Consider the following 21,977-nt stretch of genomic DNA (forward strand, 5'->3'; position numbering starts at 1 on the left):
CCTCCTGAACACAGCGGCCAATTATTTCAGCCTGAAGCCGGCGTCCTCCCTGTCTGCGAGCACTGCGCTGAACGCCTTCCTGGACGATGCCAACCAGTTCATCCTGGCCACCAGCGCAGATGGAGAGGAGCTGCGCTTCTCCAATAAGGTGCAGCAGCAGCAGCGGGTTCCCGAATGGGCCATATCTTTATCCCCTAGGATCCCCTGTGACGTATCTCTTCTCTCGAGGTGGGAACTAGTGGTAGTGAGAAGCCTGAGACAGGTAAACCCAGCAGTACAGAAAGGACAACACCGTTTTCACCCCAGGTCTAGCCGCGATCACACGATGCTTCCAGTGCCGGGAGGGTAAAGCCCAGCACGGTCCACATCTTCACAAACCGCTGCCAACACAGCGCGCTTGGAGGAGAGACAATCGCAGACAGCTGATTGTGTTATGTCAGCCACAGCAGGGTGACCTCTGTGTTCTTGTGTGTGTGTGTGTGTGTGTGTGTGCGCAGATGGACAGCGGCTGGGACGAGGAGCCCGTGTTGGTGTTTTTTAAGCTGCGTCCGTGTGTGATCACGGAGGAGAACGTCAGCAGAGCCGTGCTGGTCTCCACCATGCTGGAGTCTCCGGTCAGCACCCTGTACCAAACGCTCAGACAGGTGTTCAACCCTGCGCTCTTACAGGTATGCAGACACCAGCTGGTCATAGTTCAGCTAGAATAGTCCAGACTGGTCCTTAACAACATAAAGCCCATAGTGAAACTCAGCAAACCTGTGTGTAACTGTTCTCCCTGATGCAGCAAACCAGCTTCACTGTCAGATACTGAATTCTGGGTTAGCCCATGCACCCCCATAACACGTGTGTGTTGTCGTGTGTAGGATGAGAAGTGGAGCCAGGCATTTGATCCGCGGCTGCAGTCTCTGCTCAGTGAGCTCGAGGCAGGTTTGGGATCTGTCCTTCGACACACACACCTTAAGGATTCTGGGAAAAGGAGTCTTTCTGAGGATGATGTTGTGGGTAAGCGTTCTTCACGTTCACCTCACATGAACAGTAAATATAATGGGTTATAGTCATTTGAGCTCCATACAATCTGTATCGGTATCCGTGCTGTGCATTGGTTTGTGTCTCTAGTCTGGACATGCTCACTGACGGCGCTTGTTTCGCATGTGTGTGTGTGTGTGTGTGTGTGTGTGTGTGTGTGTGCAGGTATTGTGACTCCGTCTGATGAGTTCCAGTACTGGGCTGAGTTGGGTCACACAGCAGAGAGAAGCAGCGAGAGAGAGAGAGCAGCACACTTCTCTGAGCTCTTCCAGCCCATAGTGAAGGTACAAGCAAACTAACAGAAAGTCAGCGGTCAGTGAGAGCGTCTACCTGTAATTAACTCTATATAACATTAGAATAAACCCAAATAAACAGAAAGTCAGCGGTCAGTGAGTGTCTACCTGTAATTAACTCTATATAACATTAGAATAAACCCAAATAAACATAAAGTCAGTGGTCAGTGAGAGTGTCTACCTGTAATTAACTCTATATAACATTAGAATAAACCTAAATAAACATAAAGTCAGTGGTCAGTGAGAGCGTCTACCTGTAATTAACTCTATATAACATTAGAATAAACCTAAATAAACATAAAGTCAGCGGTCAGTGAGAGCGTCTACCTGTAATTAACTCTATATAACATTAGAATAAACCCAAATAAACATAAAGTCAGTGGTCAGTGAGAGTGTCTACCTGTAATTAACTCTATATAACATTAGAATAAACCTAAATAAACATAAAGTCAGTGGTCAGTGAGAGCGTCTACCTGTAATTAACTCTATATAACATTAGAATAAACCTAAATAAACATAAAGTCAGCGGTCAGTGAGAGCGTCTACCTGTAATTAACTCTATATAACATTAGAATAAACCTAAATAATCATAAAGTCAGTGGTCAGTGAGAGTGTCTACCTGTAATTAACTCTATATAACATTAGAATAAACCCAAATAATCATAAAGTCAGTGGTCAGTGAGAGTGTCTACCTGTAATTAACTCTATATAACGTTAGAATAAACCTAAATAAACATAAAGTCAGTGAGAGTGTCTACCTGTAATTAACTCTATATAACATTAGAATAAACCCAAATAAACAGAAAGTCAGTGGTCAGTGAGAGTGTCTACCTGTAATTAACTCTATATAACATTAGAATAAACCTAAATAATCATAAAGTCAGTGGTCAGTGAGTGTCTACCTGTAATTAACTCTATATAACATTAGAATAAACCCAAATAAACATAAAGTCAGTGGTCAGTGAGAGCGTCTACCTGTAATTAACTCTATATAACATTAGAATAAACCCAAATAAACAGAAAGTCAGTGGTCAGTGAGAGTGTCTACCTGTAATTAACTCTATATAACATTAGAATAAACCTAAATAATCATAAAGTCAGTGGTCAGTGAGAGCGTCTACCTGTAATTAACTCTATATAACATTAGAATAAACCAAAATAAACATAAAGTCAGTGGTCAGTGAGAGCGTCTACCTGTAATTAACTCTATATAACATTAGAATAAACCCAAATAAACATAAAGTCAGTGGTCAGTGAGAGTGTCTACCTGTAATTAACTCTATATAACATTAGAATAAACCCAAATTAACAAAGTCAGTGGTCAGTGAGAGTGTCTACCTGTAATTAACTCTATATAACATTAGAATAAACCCAAATAAACATAAAGTCAGTGGTCAGTGAGAGCGTCTACCTGTAATTAACTCTATATAACATTAGAATAAACCCAAATAAACATAAAGTCAGTGGTCAGTGAGAGCGTCTACCTGTAATTAACTCTATATAACATTAGAATAAACCCAAATAAACATAAAGTCAGTGGTCAGTGAGAGCGTCTACCTGTAATTAACTCTATATAACATTAGAATTAACCCAAATAAACATAAAGTCAGTGGTCAGTGAGAGCGTCTACCTGTAATTAACTCTATATAACATTAGAATAAACCCAGATAAACATAAAGTCAGTGGTCAGTGAGAGTGTCTACCTGTAATTAACTCTATATAACATTAGAATAAACCCAAATAAACACAAAGTCAGTGGTCAGTGAGAGTGTCTACCTGTAATTAACTCTATATAACGTTAGAATAAACCTAAATAAACATAAAGTCAGTGAGAGTGTCTACCTGTAAAACCCTAATATAATATTAGAATGAAGGATTCTGTACATCCTGTTCTCTATGGCTTTATTATATACATAAATCCACAGTTTGCTGAATGTGTTTATGCTCAGAATGTAAATTAAATGTACAGGTTATTTGCAACGGTATACAGTCTCCTGGATGTGTGTGTGTGTGTGTGTGTGTGTGTTGCAGGATTACAGTAACCTGGACAGTGTGAGTGTAGTGGAGGCGTTGGATCTGGTGGAAAACACTCGAGATGTTCTGGATGATGTTTGGAGACAGAACGAACACGCGCCTTATCGCGAGACTCGCATGCGCAGACTCATGGACGTCATAGGTGCTCTTTCATCCTAATGTATCCCTCCTCTGTGGTGTTCAGCATCTACTGGACTAGCTTTACAGATCGCTTGTAAAAATCCCAATCCACCTCATGACTGTGTGTGTGTGTAGGATCGTCTCTGGGCCGCTTCGTTCAGAAGAAGCTGTGTGTTCTGCGTCTGTGGGAGGATCCGTATCTGACTGTGAGAGAAAGCCTCAGAGAGGGCATGGCTGTATGTGAGCAGTGGGCGGCGGCCTGTGAACACCTGACCGGACAGGTGTGGAAGCGCTATTCACCACACCTGTGGGAGGGGGATAAGCTCCACCCACAAGGTCTGCACAACCTCATGCAGCGATTGGAGGAGGTGAGGAGCATCACTGATGTGGAGACGTTTGTGTGTGTGTGTGTGTGTGGGGAATAGTTTAGCAAAAGCAGAACTGATTGATCAGGTCCTCATCGGTATTGGTTGACTGATTAAATGAAATGTGCACATAAATATAATATGTTGCCTTCTGTTAGTTTACTGGTTTTGGCAAGAGTTGTGTTGACGTATTACCTTTTAAAATAATGTGACGCCACCTGCCACACGTGACTGGTGTAAATGTGGCATTTCATTCAGTGTGTAAAGTAGATATGAGTGTGATGTAGTGTGAAAAATGATACACTGGCTGTGTGTGAATGTCTTTTTATAGCATTGCTGAATATATGTTTGTGTGTGAGCAGGTGTTGCAGATCCGAGCTGTGCAGGAGAAGCTGCAGCATTTGTTATCAGCCAGACAGCAGCAGGTTTCTGCAGTCAGAGTGTTTGAGCCGTTCACTGGACTCAACCCTGTACTTTACAACCCGTATACTGAGGTACACACACACACACACAGAACTTACAGCGCTCTGCATCAGCTCTCCGCATCAATCCACCACACCTCATTCATCCAATTACTTTGCACATAGACTACATGGACAAAAGTATTGGGACACCTACTCATTACACCTACAAGAGCTGGAGCTGGTCCCCCTTTGCAGCTCTAAGAGCCGGTTTGAAGCTCTGCAGTATCTGCTCTGAGCACAGCACTTGGCCCTGACACCGCTCTGTCACTTTACGTGGTCTGATAAAATGGTCACCATACCAAGTAGGTGGACCTAATAAACCTGCGTGTGTGTTTGTGTGTTTAGCCTCTGTGGAGAGCCGCCGTGTCTCAGTTTGAGAGGGTGATTGCTCCAGCTGAAGAGGAAGCAGCACGGAAGCTGAAGACCTACATCAGAGATGTACAGGATAGTCCTCAACAGGTACACATGCACACACATACACAGATGTGCACACACATTTTAATCATACCCTTCTATTATTTAGACGCATATAAAGTGTGTATGTGCGTGTGTGTGTTTAGTGTCTGCAGGTGTTCCAGAAGCACAGGGAGATTATCAAGCGGCCCACAGTGAGCAAGGAACTCCAGTCAGAGAGAGAGATCCTGCTAACCCGACTGCATGACTTCTGCAAAGGTGTGGACATCTGCCTACACAGCACAGCACACCACTGCCACCTGTCAACACGTCACGCAGTTTATTGGCGTCTAGTTCATTTAAAGCACTTTGTACGAGAATATTGCAGTGTCCATTCCCCAAACACAACACAAATAAATGGCATGGAACTATTGATGTGATGTTCTGATGATGTTCTGATGCAGTTGGGTCAGAATTGTGGTGTTGTGGCACTACCCAGAGCTGCAAGCTGAGTGCAGAAACATTAACAAAACGTTCAGGAGCTGAAGCATCATGTTTAATTCCGATGCCCATAGCCCCGGAGCTGCTTTCAGAAATGCAGCACCATACAGGCCAATGATTCATGCTGCTGGGACATCCAGTCATCTTGCTTGTTGCTATGGCAACATCTAGGACGTAAGCGCCTGGTCAAGGAAGTTCACGTCAGCTGCGATAGGAAATGATGCACTGACTGAGGTGGATAAAGTGATGTGTGCAAGATATCATCCGTCATCTGAATACATCTGAATAAATCACACTCAGCCTTTATATACTTTTAACCCTATACTATGTATTGTTTGTGTGTGTGTGTGTGTGTGTGTGTTCAGGGTTGCGTGCTGATTTTGAAAGCCGCTGCCACGGAGCTCCAGGAGAGAAGACTGGACCTTTAGCGGGCCGGAACCTTCCTGAGGTCGTGAACAACATAGTGTGGGTCAGGCAGTTACTAATGAAGGTACAGTGCACACACATGCATACATGTACAGTACACACACTTACACACCCATATAATGACGTTCACTTAGATGAATCAGATTCATGGTTTCTGTTCCTTAGTAACGAGGTCTAATTAGTGAGGTCTAAGCTTTTATTACTGTGAGCTACATTAGCCTGTAGCTCCAGTGTGAAACACTGAACACAGAACACTTCAGCTGCATTTCGGAGGGAACAGACTGGACTTTTGGCCAAACTGCTGCTTTCTAATGTCAATTCAGGGAATGTCTAGGTCATACCAGTCACTGCGCAGTCAGTTTTTTAAGGAATAATCGTGTGTGTGTGTGTGTGTGTGTGTTCAGGTGGAAAACTCTGTGAAGATGGCAGAGGCTCTGCTGACGGGCCTGCCAGGGTTTGGTGGGTTTGTGCGTTTCTGTGCAGATCTGCAGGAGCAGTTGAGGGCATATGAACAGGAGCAGTTCGACGAATGGTCCAGGGATTTACTCTCAGGACTAGCAGATCCCAAATCAGGAATCAGGTTAACACACACACACACACACACACACACACACACACATCTATACTCTGACTTTATCTTCAAACCTCATATACACTGATCAGTGATACCTTAGCACCACCTGCCTAATATTGAGTAGGTCCCTCTTGTGCTGCAACAACAAATCTGACCATTCGAGGCATGAACTCCTCAAGACCTCTGAAAGTGTCCTGCTGTGGTCTCTGGCACCAAGACTAACGTTAGCAGCAGATCCTTTAAGTCCTGCTGGTATTGAGGTGAGATCAGATCATGCGCATCAGTGAGCCTCAGGCACTCATGACCCTGTCACCGGCTCACCGCTTGTCCTGACTTGAAGAACTTTTAGTAGGTACTGACCCTGACACAGCATAGCTGGTAGAACCCAGAAGACCTTCCTGATGGTTTGGAGATGTTCTGACCCAGCCACTACTGTCACCTCTGACAGACATTAGCATGGTCTGAATTCAGAAAGATTTCATATAGAACCACAGCGTAACCACTGACTATAACCGTGACTTTTAACGGTGTTCCTGTGTGTCTGTGTGTGCGAAGTTTGCAGGCGAGTAACCGTGTGATGGAGCTGGATCATATGGACGGGAAGCTGAAGATCCACTACTCTGAGCGGTTGGGGAGTCTGCTGAGGGAAGTAAGGCAGCTCTCTGCTCTAGGCTTCAGCATCCCCACCAAAATCCTGCAGGCAGCCAACACCGCAGAGAAGTTCTACAGACAAGCCATGATACTCAAACAGGTGAGGAACACACACACACACACACACACAAACACATAATTTTGTTTTTATTCTTTTTGAAGTTTTGAAGTTGAAGTAAAATGTAAGTATTGTTAGTCAGTCCATACAGTCAGTGCTATGCTGCAAAACCAGCCTGCTTTGAAATCACTGGTACCCTAATGTAGTTACATATCCCCATCAGTTCCACCTACTCATACTGCAGCACTCGGGTGTTTCAGCTCGGAGAGCCAAATGGAACGGGGAGAGAGATTTTTATGTATATCTCAGACAACGGGAGGTTCATGTTTGTTCATGTACAGTAGTGTGTTTAGATGTAGATGTAAATAGTGGGTCTGTGTGCTACAGGTGGCTCATTTCTACAACACCATTGACCAGCAGATGATTCTGTCTCAGAGGCCGATGCTGCTGAACTACGCTCTGGCCTTTGAGCAGGTTATAAAGGTACTGCAGCACACACACACACAGACACACAGACACACACACATACATCATGCATTGTGGCTAAGCTAACACTATCTACTACTGTGCAGTGCAGGTTCTCTGTATTACAATACAGAAGGTTTACCCGATGTATCATGTATTTTTCAGCAGAATCCTCGCTACGACGGGCGGGACACAGGCGGGAAGATGCAGATAACGTGGGATAACGCCAAAGAGCTGGAGCTCTACATCAGCCGCTTACAGAATGCTGCCGAAAAGCTCTCTGCAGAGAACAGGAAGCTGCGGAAGTGGCACACCAATTTCATAGACAAGGTGCTGACCTTCTATGCCTGTCCACTGTTTATTCACCCCTCAGCGTACTCCTGCAGGGTTATTGGAGTGTAATTACATGTTCACATGATTGCTGTGTAATGAATTCCATTTATATCTGATTTAAACGAGTATGGGTGGGTAGATAGAGGTCTCTTCCCTCATCCTGCATTAGCGTCAGGAGCATTACTCATGCTAGGGGGAGCTATGGGGTGGGTAAAATGGTAGTACCGAATGAACAGTGAATGTGAATTTTCACTCACAATGTAATGTTTATGGTGTGTGTGTGTTTTGTAGGTGGGGGTGTTAATGGATGTAGATTTGTTGCGGCAGCAGCAGCGCTGGAAGGATGGCCTGCAGGAGCTCAGGACAGGCTTTGCCACGCTCGAATCACAGGCATTGATTTACTCTCAGACATTAAGAATAATATTACTACTCCTCTCCTTAAATGCTTCCTGTAGCTTCTTGATTTTTTACCAAAATGTTGTGTGTGTGTGTGTGTGTGTGTGTACGTGTGTTTTAGGGCATCCGTGTGAGTGATATGCGTGCATGGAGACAGCACTGGAACCATCAGCTGTATAAAGCTCTAGAGTATCAGTACCAGGTGGGACTGGAGGCCCTCAACAAGAACCTTCCGGAAATACACATCGACCTCGTCTTTAAGTGAGTCCTAGAAACACACCTGTTGGTTAGTTCACACAAAAGCGCTGATGGATTCTACACACCGATGTGTTTTACTTTGTGCAGTGTGAAAAACCACACACCCTCTCCTCTGGAGGCCAGGAAATAAAATACTCAACCAGTGCATTTCAGTTCCAGCAGCCACTAGAGGGCCTGTAGAGACACCACAGGTGTTTGTTTGCGCGTAATTTGTGTATGTCTGATGTTTAATACACCTGTAGGCAGGGCCGTCTGCAGTTCCGGCCGCCGTTTGAGGAGGTTCGGGCGAAATATTACCGAGAGATGAAGCGTTTCATTAGCATCCCAAACCAGTTCAGAGGCGTGAGCGAGCCGGGGGAGGAGTCCATCTTCAGCCGCATGATCGAGCGCAACGCTAACGGCTTCCTCACCGTCTACAGCAAGGCCGAACTGCTCTTCAGCCGGCTGCTTAGCGTGCAGGACACGTTCAAGGTGAACCGCATTTAAAAAAAAAAACACATTTTTATTTTTCCACTCCAGCACACCTGAATCCGTCCATCTTTGCCCATATGATTATTAATGAATATCTGAATATTCAGGAAGATCACAGAACTGCAGTAAACAGCAGTTTTTTTAGACAGTGTTCTGTGTCCTAAATTCGTAACGGGGAGCTCATAAATATCAGGCGTCCCCGTAAGCTCATGGTGCTGCAGACCAGCTGCAGAACAGGAAAAGTGCAAGTGACTAAAAATGTACATGAGCTTATTTGTACATGTTTTTCAGAATGACTTTTCCTTAAAATCCCCCAGACCAGTGAAATCGTGAGTTGACACTGAGACCAAGAAAGTCTATATCTAGCAGCGGCAGTTTGTGCTTAGTTTCTAAACTAAATAATTAATATTAATTATTAAACATCAAGCGCTGATGAGCTCACTGTGCTACAGAGTGCTGTGTTGATCTGGCTCGTGAGAAAAGCAGAACACAGAGAGAAGCAGAGACGAGTATTTCTGTCTGTTAGTGTAAAGAGTAAACCCAGCGCTTCATTTAGCATTCAGCAACTCCGGGAAATTCCGTTGTCTTACAATCTAAGACCCTGAAATGTTCACAATAATCAATAATCAATAATATTAGAGCTCTAAGAGACTTGCATATGTCTGTGTGACTCACTGTTATCTAGAACATCTGTTGAAGTATTAGATAATGTATGATATTGATATTTTATGTGGTTCAAAGCCAAACACAGTAGGAGCCTGAATTGAATCCGTACTTCTGTTAAATTATTTATATATATATAATATGTATGGTCCAGAAGTATCCGGACACTCTTCTACTGAGGGAATTCAGTTGCCGTAAGCTGGCTGACACAGGCGTTCACACACAGCTTCATGATCTCCATAGACAAGCACTGACCAAAACAACGGAAAGTCCTAGAGCAGCCGTGATCCCATGAGGTCATAAAGTCATCGTGTCCAATGCCAAGAGTGGCCTAGAGGGTTATAAAGCCCCCCAGCATTGAGCTGTGCAGCAGAGGAACTGGGTTCTCTGGAATGGTGGAGCTCCATGCAATACTTTTGGGATGAGTTGGGGTGGCAGAACTGATCGTTCAACATCAGAACCTGACCTCCTAACTGATGCTCGCTCTCTCATGGGGCTGAATGCAGTCAAATTTACAGCAGTGTTCTGACATCTAGTGTGAGGTCTTCCTAATAGAGTAGAGGCTGTTAATGCAGTGAAGCTGAACAAACCCCCATGCAGGTGTCCACATACTTTTGGACATATGGTGCATCTCAGCAGAGCTGTACAGTTTTGTAACAGTGGTTTCCCGAGGTGAAGACGAGCTGAGAGAAGTCATACAGAGAGAAAAGTGCTGCTGTCAGTGTCTGCTGTGGGTTAACACTGAAGAGGGAAGCGCAGTCTGTGTGTGTGTGTGTGTGTGTGTGTGTGTGTGTGTGTGTGTGTGTGTGGAAACTTCAAACTGAGGACAGGGAAAGCGAAAAGAGACATTTATACACTCAACCTCAACAGAAACCGAGAAGAACCGGAGTGCATTTGAAGAAGGGAAGAGGAAGTGAAAGGAATGAGACGGCTATACACACACGTCAGTACGACCCACACACACACACACACACACACACACATATGCAGAGTGGACAGTGCTCTATTACATGTAATGGGACTCCACCTCACGGACAGTCGAGCACAAGGTAAAGCACCGCTGTTTTCCCCAGCCGAATGAACCCAGCCGTGTCCTGCGCTGAGTGACAGCAGGGGAAACCCCGGACTGGACATTCCTTTCTCTTCACCAGAGCTGCATTCGGCATTCTGTTCTCAGGCCCAATAAACACTGACGCACTGACGGAACTTTAACACACCTACAAACACTGCAACTTCCTCTTCTACACTGAAAGACCCAAAGGTCTTACGGTCACACTATGCTGAACAGACCCCTGAAGGTGGTATCTGTGCTATCTGGAACCGTTGACATGACAAAGAAAGAAGAAAACAGGACTCATTGGACCAGATCGCCTTCTTCACTCACTCCGAGGTCCAGTTCTGGCGCTTGCATGTCTATTGTAGAAGAAGGTGGACAGGGGTTAGCATGGGCACTCTTGAGTGGTCTGCAGCTGCGAAGCTCCATATGCAGCAGGGGGTGTGGTTGGGACGTGTTCCTCCTCCTGTGCTCACACGCAATTACAGTCAAAGATACTGGCCTGAACAGAAGCCCAAGCAACACAAGCCAGAAGAACCAAAACAAGCAAAACTTGGAAATATTTTTAAATGTTAAATATTACTTTAAAATCAAAAACAGGGATTATGAAAATATTATTTTTTAACTTTCGAATGGTTTTTGTGTCTGAATGACCCTGAATTTTAGTGAGAGAGCAAAAAATGATTATTTTATTTATCCAATTATCATATTATTGTATTTGTGTGTACAGGAGTGGGTTGTGTTGGGGCAGGTGGATATGGAAGCTCTTGCGGAAAAGCACCTGCACAGCGCTCAGGACTGGGAGAGAAACTTCAAAGCCCTTAAAGCCAAAGGGAAAGAGTCTGAACGCCTACCCAGGTAACAGCCTTTAACAGATGGCTCGACATTTGCATCCATTTACTGGTGTTTAATTCCACCAACCCCAGAGCATAATACACCCGCCCCATTCTTCACAGCTGGCAAGATGTTCTTTTCATGTACTCTCTAAACGTTCCTTTACTGATTGTGGTCAAATGGGTGTGTTTTGACTTCATTAGTCCATCGCACTGGTTTTACTACACTCCTCTGGCTTATGTAGCTGTTCTGAAGGACTTGATGATTTCAGGTGTCCATCTTATGACCTCTCTGTAAATATTATGTTTGTGGAGGCAGTGCTGCACAGTGGAGCGGTGAACCACCACTTTTCACTCATTAAAACTTCGAATGGGGGGTTTGATTTGTTTTTCTCACCGTCATGTCAGAAATGCCTGGAAGGGGCAGAATTATATAAATATATAATAATGTAATAATTAAGCTCAGATCAAACACATAATCACACCTCCCTGGCTGTGTGGCCATTTCTCTAACTGTGTGTGTGTGTGTGTGTGTGTGTGTGTGTCCACAGTGTGGAGAAGGTGGACTGTATTACAGTGAACTGCGAGCCGGTGAAGGCTGTGATCGACGACCTGATTCAGAAACTGTTTGACACTCTGCTGGCGACCCTGAGAAAATCCGTCCAGGGTGAGAGGCAGTTCAGATAGTCAGACACCAGTTCACACACTGCAGACACCAGTTCAGATAATCAGACACCAGTTCAGACACTGCAGACACCAGTTCAGATAGTCAGACACCAGTTCAGATAGTCAGACACCAGTTCAGATAGTCAGACACCAGTTCAGACACTGCAGACACCAGTTCAGATAGTCAGACACCAGTTCAGACACTGCAGACACCAGTTCAGATAGTCAGACACCAGTTCAGATAGTCAGACACCAGTTCAAACACTGCAGACACCAGTTCAGATAGTCAGACACCAGTTCAGATAGTCAGACACCAGTTCAGACACTGCAGACACCAGTTCAGATAGTCAGACACCAGTTCAGACACTGCAGACACCAGTTCAGATAGTCAGACACCAGTTCACACACTGCAGACACCAGTTCAGATAATCAGACACCAGTTCAGACACTGCAGACACCAGTTCAGACACTGCAGACACCAGTTCAGATAGTCAGACACCAGTTCAGACACTGCAGACACCAGTTCAGATAGTCAGACACCAGTTCAGACACTGTAGACACCAGTTCAGACACTGCAGACACCAGTTCAGATAATCAGACACCAGTTCAGATAGTCAGACACCAGTTCAGACACTGCAGACACCAGTTCAGACACTGCAGACACCAGTTCAGACACTGCAGACACCAGTTCAGATAATCAGACACCAGTTCAGATAATCAGACACCAGTTCAGACACTGCAGACACCAGTTCAGATAATCAGACACCAGTTCAGACACTGCAGACACCAGTTCACACACTGCAGACACCAGTTCAGATAGTCAGACACCAGTTCAGATAATCAGACACCAGTTCAGATAGTCAGACACCAGTTTAGATAGTCGGACACCAGTTCAGACACTGCAGACACCAGTTCAGATAGTCAGACACCAGTTCAGACACTGCAGACACCAGTTCAGATAGTCAGACACCAGTTCAGACACTGCAGACACCAGTTCAAACACTGCAGACACCAGTCTGATGTATATATGTGTGCTGTACAGATATTGTTGTTAGGTTGGTATCCAGTAACATTTAACACATACACAGCACAATGCTGCCATCTGCTGGATGTAGTTTCCTCTGTACTTTCTCTTATATATTATATATCATATCTGTTGAAAACTAGACTGTGTGTGTGTGTTCTGTTTATTTCAGGTCACATTCAGTCAATAGACGTGTTTGTTACCGGTGCAATGGAGACGTTATCCACACGACCAGAAAGCATAGATGAGATTGGAGATGCCAACGCCAAACACAGCCAACTACAGGCCAAGAAACCTGAGGTATATACAGCTAACCAGCTGCTGAAGGTTGTGTATGTGTGTGTGTGTGTTATTGAATTACTATGGAATTATTATGTATTTTAAAGCATACTGTAGTCACGTTGCTGTGTTGCCTTTGCTGAATACCTCACTGTGCAGGTGTGACATAATGCTGTGTGTTGCTCTGATTAAGAGCAACTTACTGCCCCTCACTGTAAGGTGTGTAGTGTTGGTGTAGCTGTAATGCTGTTGTCACGTCGTGTGCAGGTTGTTCCGCAGTTCCAGCAGGCGGAGGAGAAGAACAGGCTGCTGCGTTCGGTGGCTGGAGGCGGTGTGGACTCCATCAGCTCCCTTAGAGCCAAGTGGGACAAATTCGAGCTCATGATGGAGAGCCACCAGCTCATGATCAAGGAACAGGTACACAGGGTGGATCTATCAGGCAGCGAATAAACAGTCAGTTCTGGAAGGTGATGAAAGTGCTGAAGCAAAAAAAACAGACAAGCGTAAGAATCTGAGACACTTTGACAAGAACCAGACTGTGATGTTCTAGATAATGACTGGGTCAGAACATCTCCAGAACATCAGGCAGGTCTTGTGGGGTTCATGTTGCAATGGTTGCAATGGAGCTGTGTTCAGAACTCTGTCTGTTTCCTTCACAGGTGGAGGTGATGAAGGTGAGTGTGTTGTCGAGAGTGCAGGTGTACCTGCAGGATCTTCAGAAGTTCCGCCTTCGCTGGGAGCAGCTCAGGCCGAGTGACGATGTCATTGAGTCTGGTGACCACGTTGCCCTTCAGCGGTCCCTGGAGAGCGTCCAGGAGAAAAAGGAGGAGTTTAACGAGCTCGAGGATGCACGCAAAAAACTCCTGTACGCACAAAACACACACACACTCACAAACACACAGCTGGAATATATATATATATATATATATATATATATATATGTCTGTGTATAAACATATGTTGTGTGTATATATGTGTGTGTTTTAGGGAAGACTGTGAACACTTTGGTCTGGAGGTTCCAGATGTGTCCTTAGCATACGACACTCTGCAGGAGCTGCAGGAGTGCGCCGAGATGTGGGCTCTTTATGAGGAGTTTCAGAACGGACTCATCCAGCTGGCTCAGCAGGACTGGATCACGTTTAGGTCAACACACACACACACACACTCTCTCGCACTCACATAGCTAATGATCTTGCTTCATCAACTTTTTAATAAATGATGTCTGTCTGTGTGTGTGCTCTCACTACAGGAGCAAGACTCATGAGTTTGAGGAGTTACTGTTCGTGTGGCACGACCGTCTGAGGAAGCTGCAGGAACACAACACCATGTCAGTCATGCTGCAGAAGGAGGTGGACAAATACAAGGTACTGCTCAGTTCCTGGCTGCTGGCACTGAACTCTACTGCAGGCATGTCTTGTCAATCATTATTTTTCTTAGCTGTAAGAACGTGTGTGTGTGTGTGTGTGTAGGCTGTGGTCCCTGTGCTGAAGTACGTTCGGGGTGAGCACCTCTCTCAGGACCACTGGCTCGATCTGTTCAGGCTGCTGGGGCTGCCCAGAGGAACCACACTGGAGAGACTGCTCTTCAGAGATTTACTGCAAGTTACACACACCATTATAGACAAGGCGCTGGAGCTGAAGGTACACACACACACACACTAACACACAGAGCCACACACACACACACACACACACACACACATGGATAAAGCATTAAGTAATTAGTGCTTTTCTTAAGTAGAACAAACACTGCTTAACACTTGTTTAGGAGGTTGAAATGTGAGGGTTTATATTATTTACCTGCTTATGCGATTTCTGACATTAAAAAAAGGAGAGTGTGTGTGTGTGTGTGTGTGTGTGTAGGACCTAAACAGCCGTGCTCATGCGGAAGTTAGTATCCGTGAGGCTTTGCGAGAGTTGGAGCTGTGGGGAGCTGGAGCGTGTTTTTCTCTTCTGGAGTACCGGGACAGCTCCGGAGCACAGCTTAGCTTGATCCGGGACTGGAGAGAGGTGTTCAGCCAGGTGAGAAAAACGCACACATACAAACAAACACACACAGCTGCTTATTCCAGCGTTCACAATCAACACATCTCAGTGCCCCCCCCCTCCAAATTAATACAGGGATGCAGTTTTCGGGTGGACACATCACAGATGAGTTTAGATGCGTGAACAATCTTGTCAGCACATGCAGTAATCAGTCTGCTTCATGCAGCTTCAGGATGTGCAGAAATGATGCTTCAAGCTACTCATAATTCCCAACTATCATCACTAACTCCATCACAGGTGGGGGACAACCGCTGCCTGCTGCAGTCTCTAAAGGATTCACCGTATTACCAGAGCTTTCACGATAAAGTCTCGCTGTGGGAGACGCGGCTGGCCGACCTGGACGACTTCCTGCACAGCCTCAACGCAATCCAGAGGAAGTGGGTCTACTTAGAGCCCATATTCGGGCGTGGGGCGTTGCCAAGGGAACAGGCACGTTTTCAGAGAGTGGATCAGGACTTCAGGTTAGTGTGTGAAAACACACTCAGCATATTCCGTATCCACTATGAGTTGTGCAGTATTCAGTATGAGTTATGAGTTATCCAGTGTCTGTGAGTTCTGTAGTTCTTGTCAATAAAGACAAAAACATATCAATGTGTGTTTGTGATGTGTGTGTGTGTGTGTGTGTGTGTGTGCAGGGCTATTATGGGTGACGTGCAGAGAGACAATAGGGTAACATCTCTGACGAGTCGAGCAGGGATGAGGAACACTCTAGTGACACTGCAGGATCAGCTGCAGCGCTGCCAGAAATCACTCAACGACTTCCTCGAGGTGCTGTCTCCCATCGCATACCTTACATACCCATTCTTCTGTGGGACATGAAACCATTATGACCCACAACCATAAACCAGGAGGTGCTGTGGAGTTAGCAGTGAAGTAGATGTGCTTTTAAAGATGACAGAAGTGCAGTTTTTCCAGAATTTTAAACAGAATGTCTGGATACAGAAGCACTGTTTATTTATATATATGAATATATAATGTTTATGTGCCCTGTTTATATACCCTATATATGTTTAATATGCCCTTTTGCTTTTCCTGATGACTGACCGTAGTATGACTCCAACAGGAAAAGCGCTCTGCGTTTCCTCGCTTCTACTTCATCGGCGACGACGACCTGCTGGAGATTCTGGGCCAGGCCACCAACCCCACTGTCATACAGACACACCTAAAGAAGCTGTTTGCTGGTAACACACACTTTCCCTTATGTAGTTACATAGTTATATTTAATAATCTTTGATCTTTGTATTTTATTTCTCTCTTATGTTGTTTCATCCTCTGCTGTTTTTTTTTTTTTATTCCTATTTTAACTTGCCTTGTCAAATATGGAGAAATGTGTGGATATGGAGTGTGTGTCTGTGTCTGTGTGTGTTACAGGCATCCACAGTGTGGACTTTGACTCCAGCTTCAGCAGAATTACAGCTATGAAGTCACTGGAGGGCGAGACGGTACCCCTGAGGAACACCATCACCATTTCCAGTGATGTGGAGGTCAGACACACAGCAGCATTTACGCTGTCCCTCAGCAGCTCGGACACACTCTGTTCAACACTGTTACTTTTCAGAAGAACAGTGATTATGCTCAGCTCGGCAGTTTAGCTCACACACACACACACACACACACACAAGGAATGTCGTTTCTTTGCCTGTGCAGTTGTGTACATTTGTGTATATATATATATGTATATATATATATATATATATATATATATATATATATATATATATATATATATATATGTGTGTGAGTGTGTGTGTGTGTGTGTGTGTTAGGTGTGGCTCAGTGAGCTGTCATCAGACATGAAGGAGACGTTGAAGTCTCTGCTGTGCGAGTGTGTGCGTGCGGTAAAGAGAGGAGGAGTTGACCCCAACCGCTATCCCTCACAGGTAACACTTGCCAATAGGCACACAGCACACACACCCCGGCCTGCCGTACTGCGTCGCAGTAACACGTTCTTTCATTAAAGAGGCTTTCACTGGAGTAAATAGCTTTACAGTGAAATCTGTCGCTACCCCTCTTTCCCCTCATTTGCATGTTGCCATTAGCGATTCTTAACGCCACACCATTATACCACATGAATGAACCCGAGGGTAAACGTCTCGGCATGGAGCTGAAATTGATTTAAAGAGCTTAAAGAGTGAACGTTCTGAAGCATGTTTGGTTTTGGTGGTGGTCACACACCCAGCGGGTGGTTCTTCTGTTCAGCCAATCAGATCACACGCAGATAGATAGAGGAAGAAACCTGCAGTTTATGTGATGCTGGGACTCTTTCTAACTTTCACTGATAATTCTTCTTGTTAAAGTATGTGGTATTTTTTATAAGTACCCACCCTTACATCTGTCTGTGTGTGTGTGTGTGTGTGTGTGTGTGTGTTATTAGATCCTGTGTCTGGCTGAGCAGATCCAGTTTACTGAGGATGTGGAGAACGCCGTCCGGCAGCAGAACCTGCATCAGCTGGAGCTGGAGCTAATAGCTAAGCTAGATCACTACACCAACACTGACACCAGCACCGAGTCGGGAGGTACGCCAGAGTGTGTGTGGATATTGCGAGTAGCGTGTCTACATGATTTGAGCATGTGGTGTGTGTCCATTGTTGTATTTGTGTATTTACACTAGTATTCATATTCAGATCCCATGACTGTTCTGAAGTCTTTTTATGTTATTATGTTATTATTTTATTCCACACTTCTGAACAGATGAGTGTGTGTGTGTGTGTGTGTGTGCTGTATACATTCTTTCCTCATTAATGACGTGTGTATTTAGAGTCCAGTGTTCTGCAGCTGAAGCTGAAGGCTCTAGTTCTGGATGTGATCCACAACCTGTCGCTGGTGCGGGAGCTGCTGGAGGCTCAGGTGCACAACACTGACGACTGGCTGTGGAAGAAGCAGCTTCGTTTCTACCTGAACTCGGAGCAGCACTGCACCATACACATGGTGGATGCAGTGTTCAATTACACCTACGAGTACCAGGTACCACACACACACACACACACACACACACACACACACACAGACACACACAGACACACAACCGTACAGTTCTAGTCAAAAGCTATGACTGTGTGTTTTTCATAACCTGAGATGTTCTGATCTAAAGGCAGAAATGTGTGTTGTTGTGTTAGGGGAACGCTCCTAAGCTGGTCCACACTCCGCTGACCGATAAGTGCTACCTGACGCTGACCCAGGCCATGAGGATGGGTTTGGGGGGGAATCCGTACGGACCAGCAGGAACTGGCAAAACTGAATCCGTCAAAGCCCTAGGAGGACTGTTTGGCAGACAAGTGCTGGTTTTTAACTGTGACGAGGTGCACACACACACGCACACACACACACGTACACACACACAACACACTTATGCAACAGTAAAGGCAGTGTGTTATAATAAATAACATCACAGCAGTGATGATCTGTGACCCTGTCACAGCAGGGATGTTACACTCCCTCTAGTGTGCTGTTGTCTTAAACGGACTGATGTGTATGTGATTTATTGATTTTGTGTGTGTGTGTGTGTGTGGTTGTGTATGTAGGGGATTGACGTGAAGTCTATGGGCCGTATCTTCGTGGGACTGATGAAGTGCGGGGCGTGGGGCTGCTTTGATGAATTTAATCGTCTGGAGGAGGCCGTTCTTTCCGCTGTCTCCATGCAGATCCAGGCCATCCAGAACTCCCTGAAGAACCACACAGCCACCTGCCAGCTACTGGGCAAAGAGGTCCGACTCAGCGGAATAGAACTGAATAGAATTAAATCTTGCTCTTGCAACATTTTATAACATTTAATAACCATGTATTAAAACCTCTCCTCTGAGGAATATGCTCTGAACAGCAGCACAGCTGTAGCTGTCCTCGAAAAACACTTGACATGCAGTGTAATAGACGTGTGTGTGTGTGTGTGTGTGTGTGTGTGTGTGTATGCACAGGTAGAGCTAGACCCAAATTCCGGAGTGTTCATAACGCTGAACCCAGCTGGTAAGGGTTACGGAGGAAGGCAGAAGCTTCCAGATAACCTGAAGCAGCTGTTTCGTCCAGTTGCGATGACGACCCCAGATAATGAGCTGATCGCAGAGGTCATCCTGTATTCAGAGGGGTTTAAGGAAGGGAAGGAGCTCGGACGCAAACTCGTCGCCATTTTCAACCTGGCCAGGTACGGCACTCACCTGGTATATACATACATACGTGTGTGTGCGTGTGTGTGTTCGACCATATGGCAGGATGTACAGTTAATGTGAGTGTAAATAAGCCCTGATCCGATCCGAGTCTCTTAATGATGATTATCAGCCCATTCCAGTCCAATCTTTGTGTTTCTGTATGTAACACAGTCCCACAGTTAGGTAAGCTGTGCTAATCCACAGCAGCAACAGCAGTAAAGTCACTATTTTTAGCAACAGTCTCTAAAATCAGTCTAAATTCTAATCTGATTTTCAACTTTTCAAACGACTGTTTTAAAATCTATACTGTTTAATATCTTACAGTCCAACCTAACCATTCAGCCCCCAGCTCCTCTACAACTCTACAGTTTGATCACTTAGTGCGTGTGCATTAGCTTTAGCATTAGCATTAGCCTCCTCCTCGGCTCTGAATGCGCCGCTCAGAGCCGGTTTAGAACCAAAGAAAAGAGCTGAGCGGGTTTAAGTCTGTCAGATGATTTGGGATTAGGTCTGTAAAACCCAAATTAATATTATTATCCATTTCCTTTAGGAAACTAAATAATGTGTATTGCATGTGTTTGCATGGTGTGTGTGTGTGTGCGTGTGTGCACAGGGAGCTGTTGACCCCACAGCAGCATTATGACTGGGGACTGCGTGCCCTGAAGACCGTTCTGAGAGGATGTGGGAGTTTGTTACAGCTGCAGAAGAAACAGCAGAACAGCCAGAATACCAGTGAGTCGTCCCCCCCCCCTTATTCCTTATTCTCCTTACACTTCTTCAAGTTCTGTCGTTTACAGCGAGCAGTAAAAAGGCTACTTCTCTCACAAACTAACCTCCCTTTCTCTCTCTCTCTCTCTCTCAGCAGTAAAGGAGAGTGGGCTGGTGGTGCAGGCTCTGAGACTGAACACCATGTCTAAGCTGACGTTTGCAGATAGCTCGCGGTTCGATGCTCTGGTCAGAGACGTGTTTCCTGGAGTGGACTTTAAGGATGTGGAGTACGAGGCTCTGAGCGCCGCTCTGCTGGCAGCGTATGAGGAGGCACGACTGGAGGTCATCCCCAGCCAGGTACGGTTTTGTTTTACAGTGCACCCTGAGAGGGACAGTTTGTGATCAGTGATTCACATGCTTGCAGTTTGGCGGATTGGGTTTGCTAATTGTGTGTGTGTGTGTGTGTGTGTGTGCAGATGAAGAAGGCTCTGGAGCTGTATGAGCAGCTGAAGCAGCGTATGGGTGTGGTGGTGGTGGGTCCCAGCGGGGCGGGGAAGTCAACGCTGTGGAAGCTGCTGCGGGCAGCGCTGGGCCGGCTCGGCTTGCAAGTCAAGCAACACACGCTCAACCCCAAAGCCATGCAGCGCCACCAGCTGCTCGGACACATCGACATGGACACGCGTGAGTGGACCGACGGGGTGCTCACAGCCTCGGCCAGGCAGGTTGTACGAGAACCTCAGGGTAAGGGGCCGCGCACACACACACACACACACACAGACTTTAAAGTCATTCTCTCTGTTTTCAGGGACATAAGTGGAGTAAGGAAAATAATAAAATACATTAAAATACACTGTATGGATAAAAACTTTGTTCACTCACTCATTGTTTTGACTGGAGCGTTAGTGAGGTCAGGATGTTGAATGATGACCACCACCCCACCTCATTATCCCCAACTCATCTCAAAATTACTGGATGGAGCTCCTCCACCATCATTCCAGAGAACACAGCTCTTCCACTGCTCCACAGCTCCTCAATGCTGGGGGGCTTTATACCCCTCTAGCCCACGCCTGGCATTATTAGGCAGCATGGAGCCAATAGGGTCATGATGATGATCTGCTCCAGAGGGTCCTATTCTATTGGCAGTACTTCTCTATCTCTGTCTCTCTGTCTGTCTGTCTGCTTTAGAGGTGAGCTCGTGGATAGTCTGTGATGGTGATGTCGATCCAGAGTGGGTGGAGTCCCTAAATTCAGTTCTGGACGATAATCGGCTGCTGACAATGCCCAGCGGAGAACGGATTCAGTTCGGCCCCAATGTCAACTTCCTGTTTGAGACGCATGACCTGAGCTGTGCCTCGCCTGCCACCATCTCCCGCATGGGCATGATCTTCCTCAGGTAGCCAATCACAAAGTCTGAAAGCCAACAATGAATTATTCCTCTAAATACAAATATATGTAGCTAAGTGCATATGTGTGTGTGTGTGTGTGTTATGTTTGTGTGTGTGTGTGTGTGTGTGTGTGTGTGTGTTATGTTTGTGTGTGTGTGTGTGTGTGTGTGTGTGTTGCAGTGATGAAGACACTGACGTAGGGTCTTTGCTGAAGGCATGGTTGAGGAGAGAGGAGGAACAGAACAGAGCGAACCTGGAAAACTGGATCGGTGATTACTTCCATCGAGCTCTGGACTGGGTATTCAAGCAGGTGAACACACACCTACACACACACACACACTCACACACACATG

At 45.6% G+C, this 21,977-nt stretch overlaps 1 protein-coding gene across 10 annotated transcripts in view; it reads left to right on the forward strand.

Moving 5' to 3' along the window:
- The window catches only part of dync2h1 (dynein cytoplasmic 2 heavy chain 1), a 69,372-nt gene that overhangs the window by 7,671 nt on the left and 39,724 nt on the right, over window positions 1-21,977 (forward strand). For 7 of the 10 annotated variants that reach the window (XM_072690890.1, XM_072690888.1, XM_072690895.1 and 4 more), the window contains exons 2-42: window positions 1-148; window positions 498-668; window positions 864-1,002; window positions 1,192-1,310; window positions 3,351-3,495; window positions 3,609-3,841; window positions 4,201-4,332; window positions 4,648-4,761; window positions 4,863-4,974; window positions 5,562-5,686; window positions 6,027-6,202; window positions 6,752-6,947; window positions 7,293-7,388; window positions 7,536-7,700; window positions 7,995-8,093; window positions 8,221-8,360; window positions 8,600-8,828; window positions 11,276-11,403; window positions 11,930-12,045; window positions 13,241-13,368; window positions 13,615-13,764; window positions 14,007-14,212; window positions 14,335-14,490; window positions 14,597-14,711; window positions 14,817-14,987; window positions 15,210-15,368; window positions 15,630-15,853; window positions 16,028-16,160; window positions 16,456-16,573; window positions 16,764-16,876; window positions 17,159-17,272; window positions 17,767-17,908; window positions 18,151-18,356; window positions 18,509-18,691; window positions 18,914-19,096; window positions 19,304-19,527; window positions 20,145-20,263; window positions 20,394-20,596; window positions 20,716-20,980; window positions 21,425-21,632; window positions 21,805-21,934. The exon at window positions 1-148 is cut by the window's left edge and continues 27 nt beyond it. In XM_072690890.1, coding sequence (XP_072546991.1) covers window positions 1-148; window positions 498-668; window positions 864-1,002; window positions 1,192-1,310; window positions 3,351-3,495; window positions 3,609-3,841; window positions 4,201-4,332; window positions 4,648-4,761; window positions 4,863-4,974; window positions 5,562-5,686; window positions 6,027-6,202; window positions 6,752-6,947; window positions 7,293-7,388; window positions 7,536-7,700; window positions 7,995-8,093; window positions 8,221-8,360; window positions 8,600-8,828; window positions 11,276-11,403; window positions 11,930-12,045; window positions 13,241-13,368; window positions 13,615-13,764; window positions 14,007-14,212; window positions 14,335-14,490; window positions 14,597-14,711; window positions 14,817-14,987; window positions 15,210-15,368; window positions 15,630-15,853; window positions 16,028-16,160; window positions 16,456-16,573; window positions 16,764-16,876; window positions 17,159-17,272; window positions 17,767-17,908; window positions 18,151-18,356; window positions 18,509-18,691; window positions 18,914-19,096; window positions 19,304-19,527; window positions 20,145-20,263; window positions 20,394-20,596; window positions 20,716-20,980; window positions 21,425-21,632; window positions 21,805-21,934 — 6,433 coding nt within the window. The remainder of the gene's footprint in view (window positions 149-497; window positions 669-863; window positions 1,003-1,191; window positions 1,311-3,350; window positions 3,496-3,608; window positions 3,842-4,200; window positions 4,333-4,647; window positions 4,762-4,862; window positions 4,975-5,561; window positions 5,687-6,026; window positions 6,203-6,751; window positions 6,948-7,292; window positions 7,389-7,535; window positions 7,701-7,994; window positions 8,094-8,220; window positions 8,361-8,599; window positions 8,829-11,275; window positions 11,404-11,929; window positions 12,046-13,240; window positions 13,369-13,614; window positions 13,765-14,006; window positions 14,213-14,334; window positions 14,491-14,596; window positions 14,712-14,816; window positions 14,988-15,209; window positions 15,369-15,629; window positions 15,854-16,027; window positions 16,161-16,455; window positions 16,574-16,763; window positions 16,877-17,158; window positions 17,273-17,766; window positions 17,909-18,150; window positions 18,357-18,508; window positions 18,692-18,913; window positions 19,097-19,303; window positions 19,528-20,144; window positions 20,264-20,393; window positions 20,597-20,715; window positions 20,981-21,424; window positions 21,633-21,804; window positions 21,935-21,977) is intronic. The other 3 variants (XM_072690892.1, XM_072690897.1, XM_072690891.1) reach the window with 2 other exon arrangements.

Source organism: Salminus brasiliensis, chromosome 11 (genome assembly GCF_030463535.1).
Source record: "Salminus brasiliensis chromosome 11, fSalBra1.hap2, whole genome shotgun sequence".
NCBI classification, from domain to species: domain Eukaryota; kingdom Metazoa; phylum Chordata; class Actinopteri; order Characiformes; family Bryconidae; genus Salminus; species Salminus brasiliensis.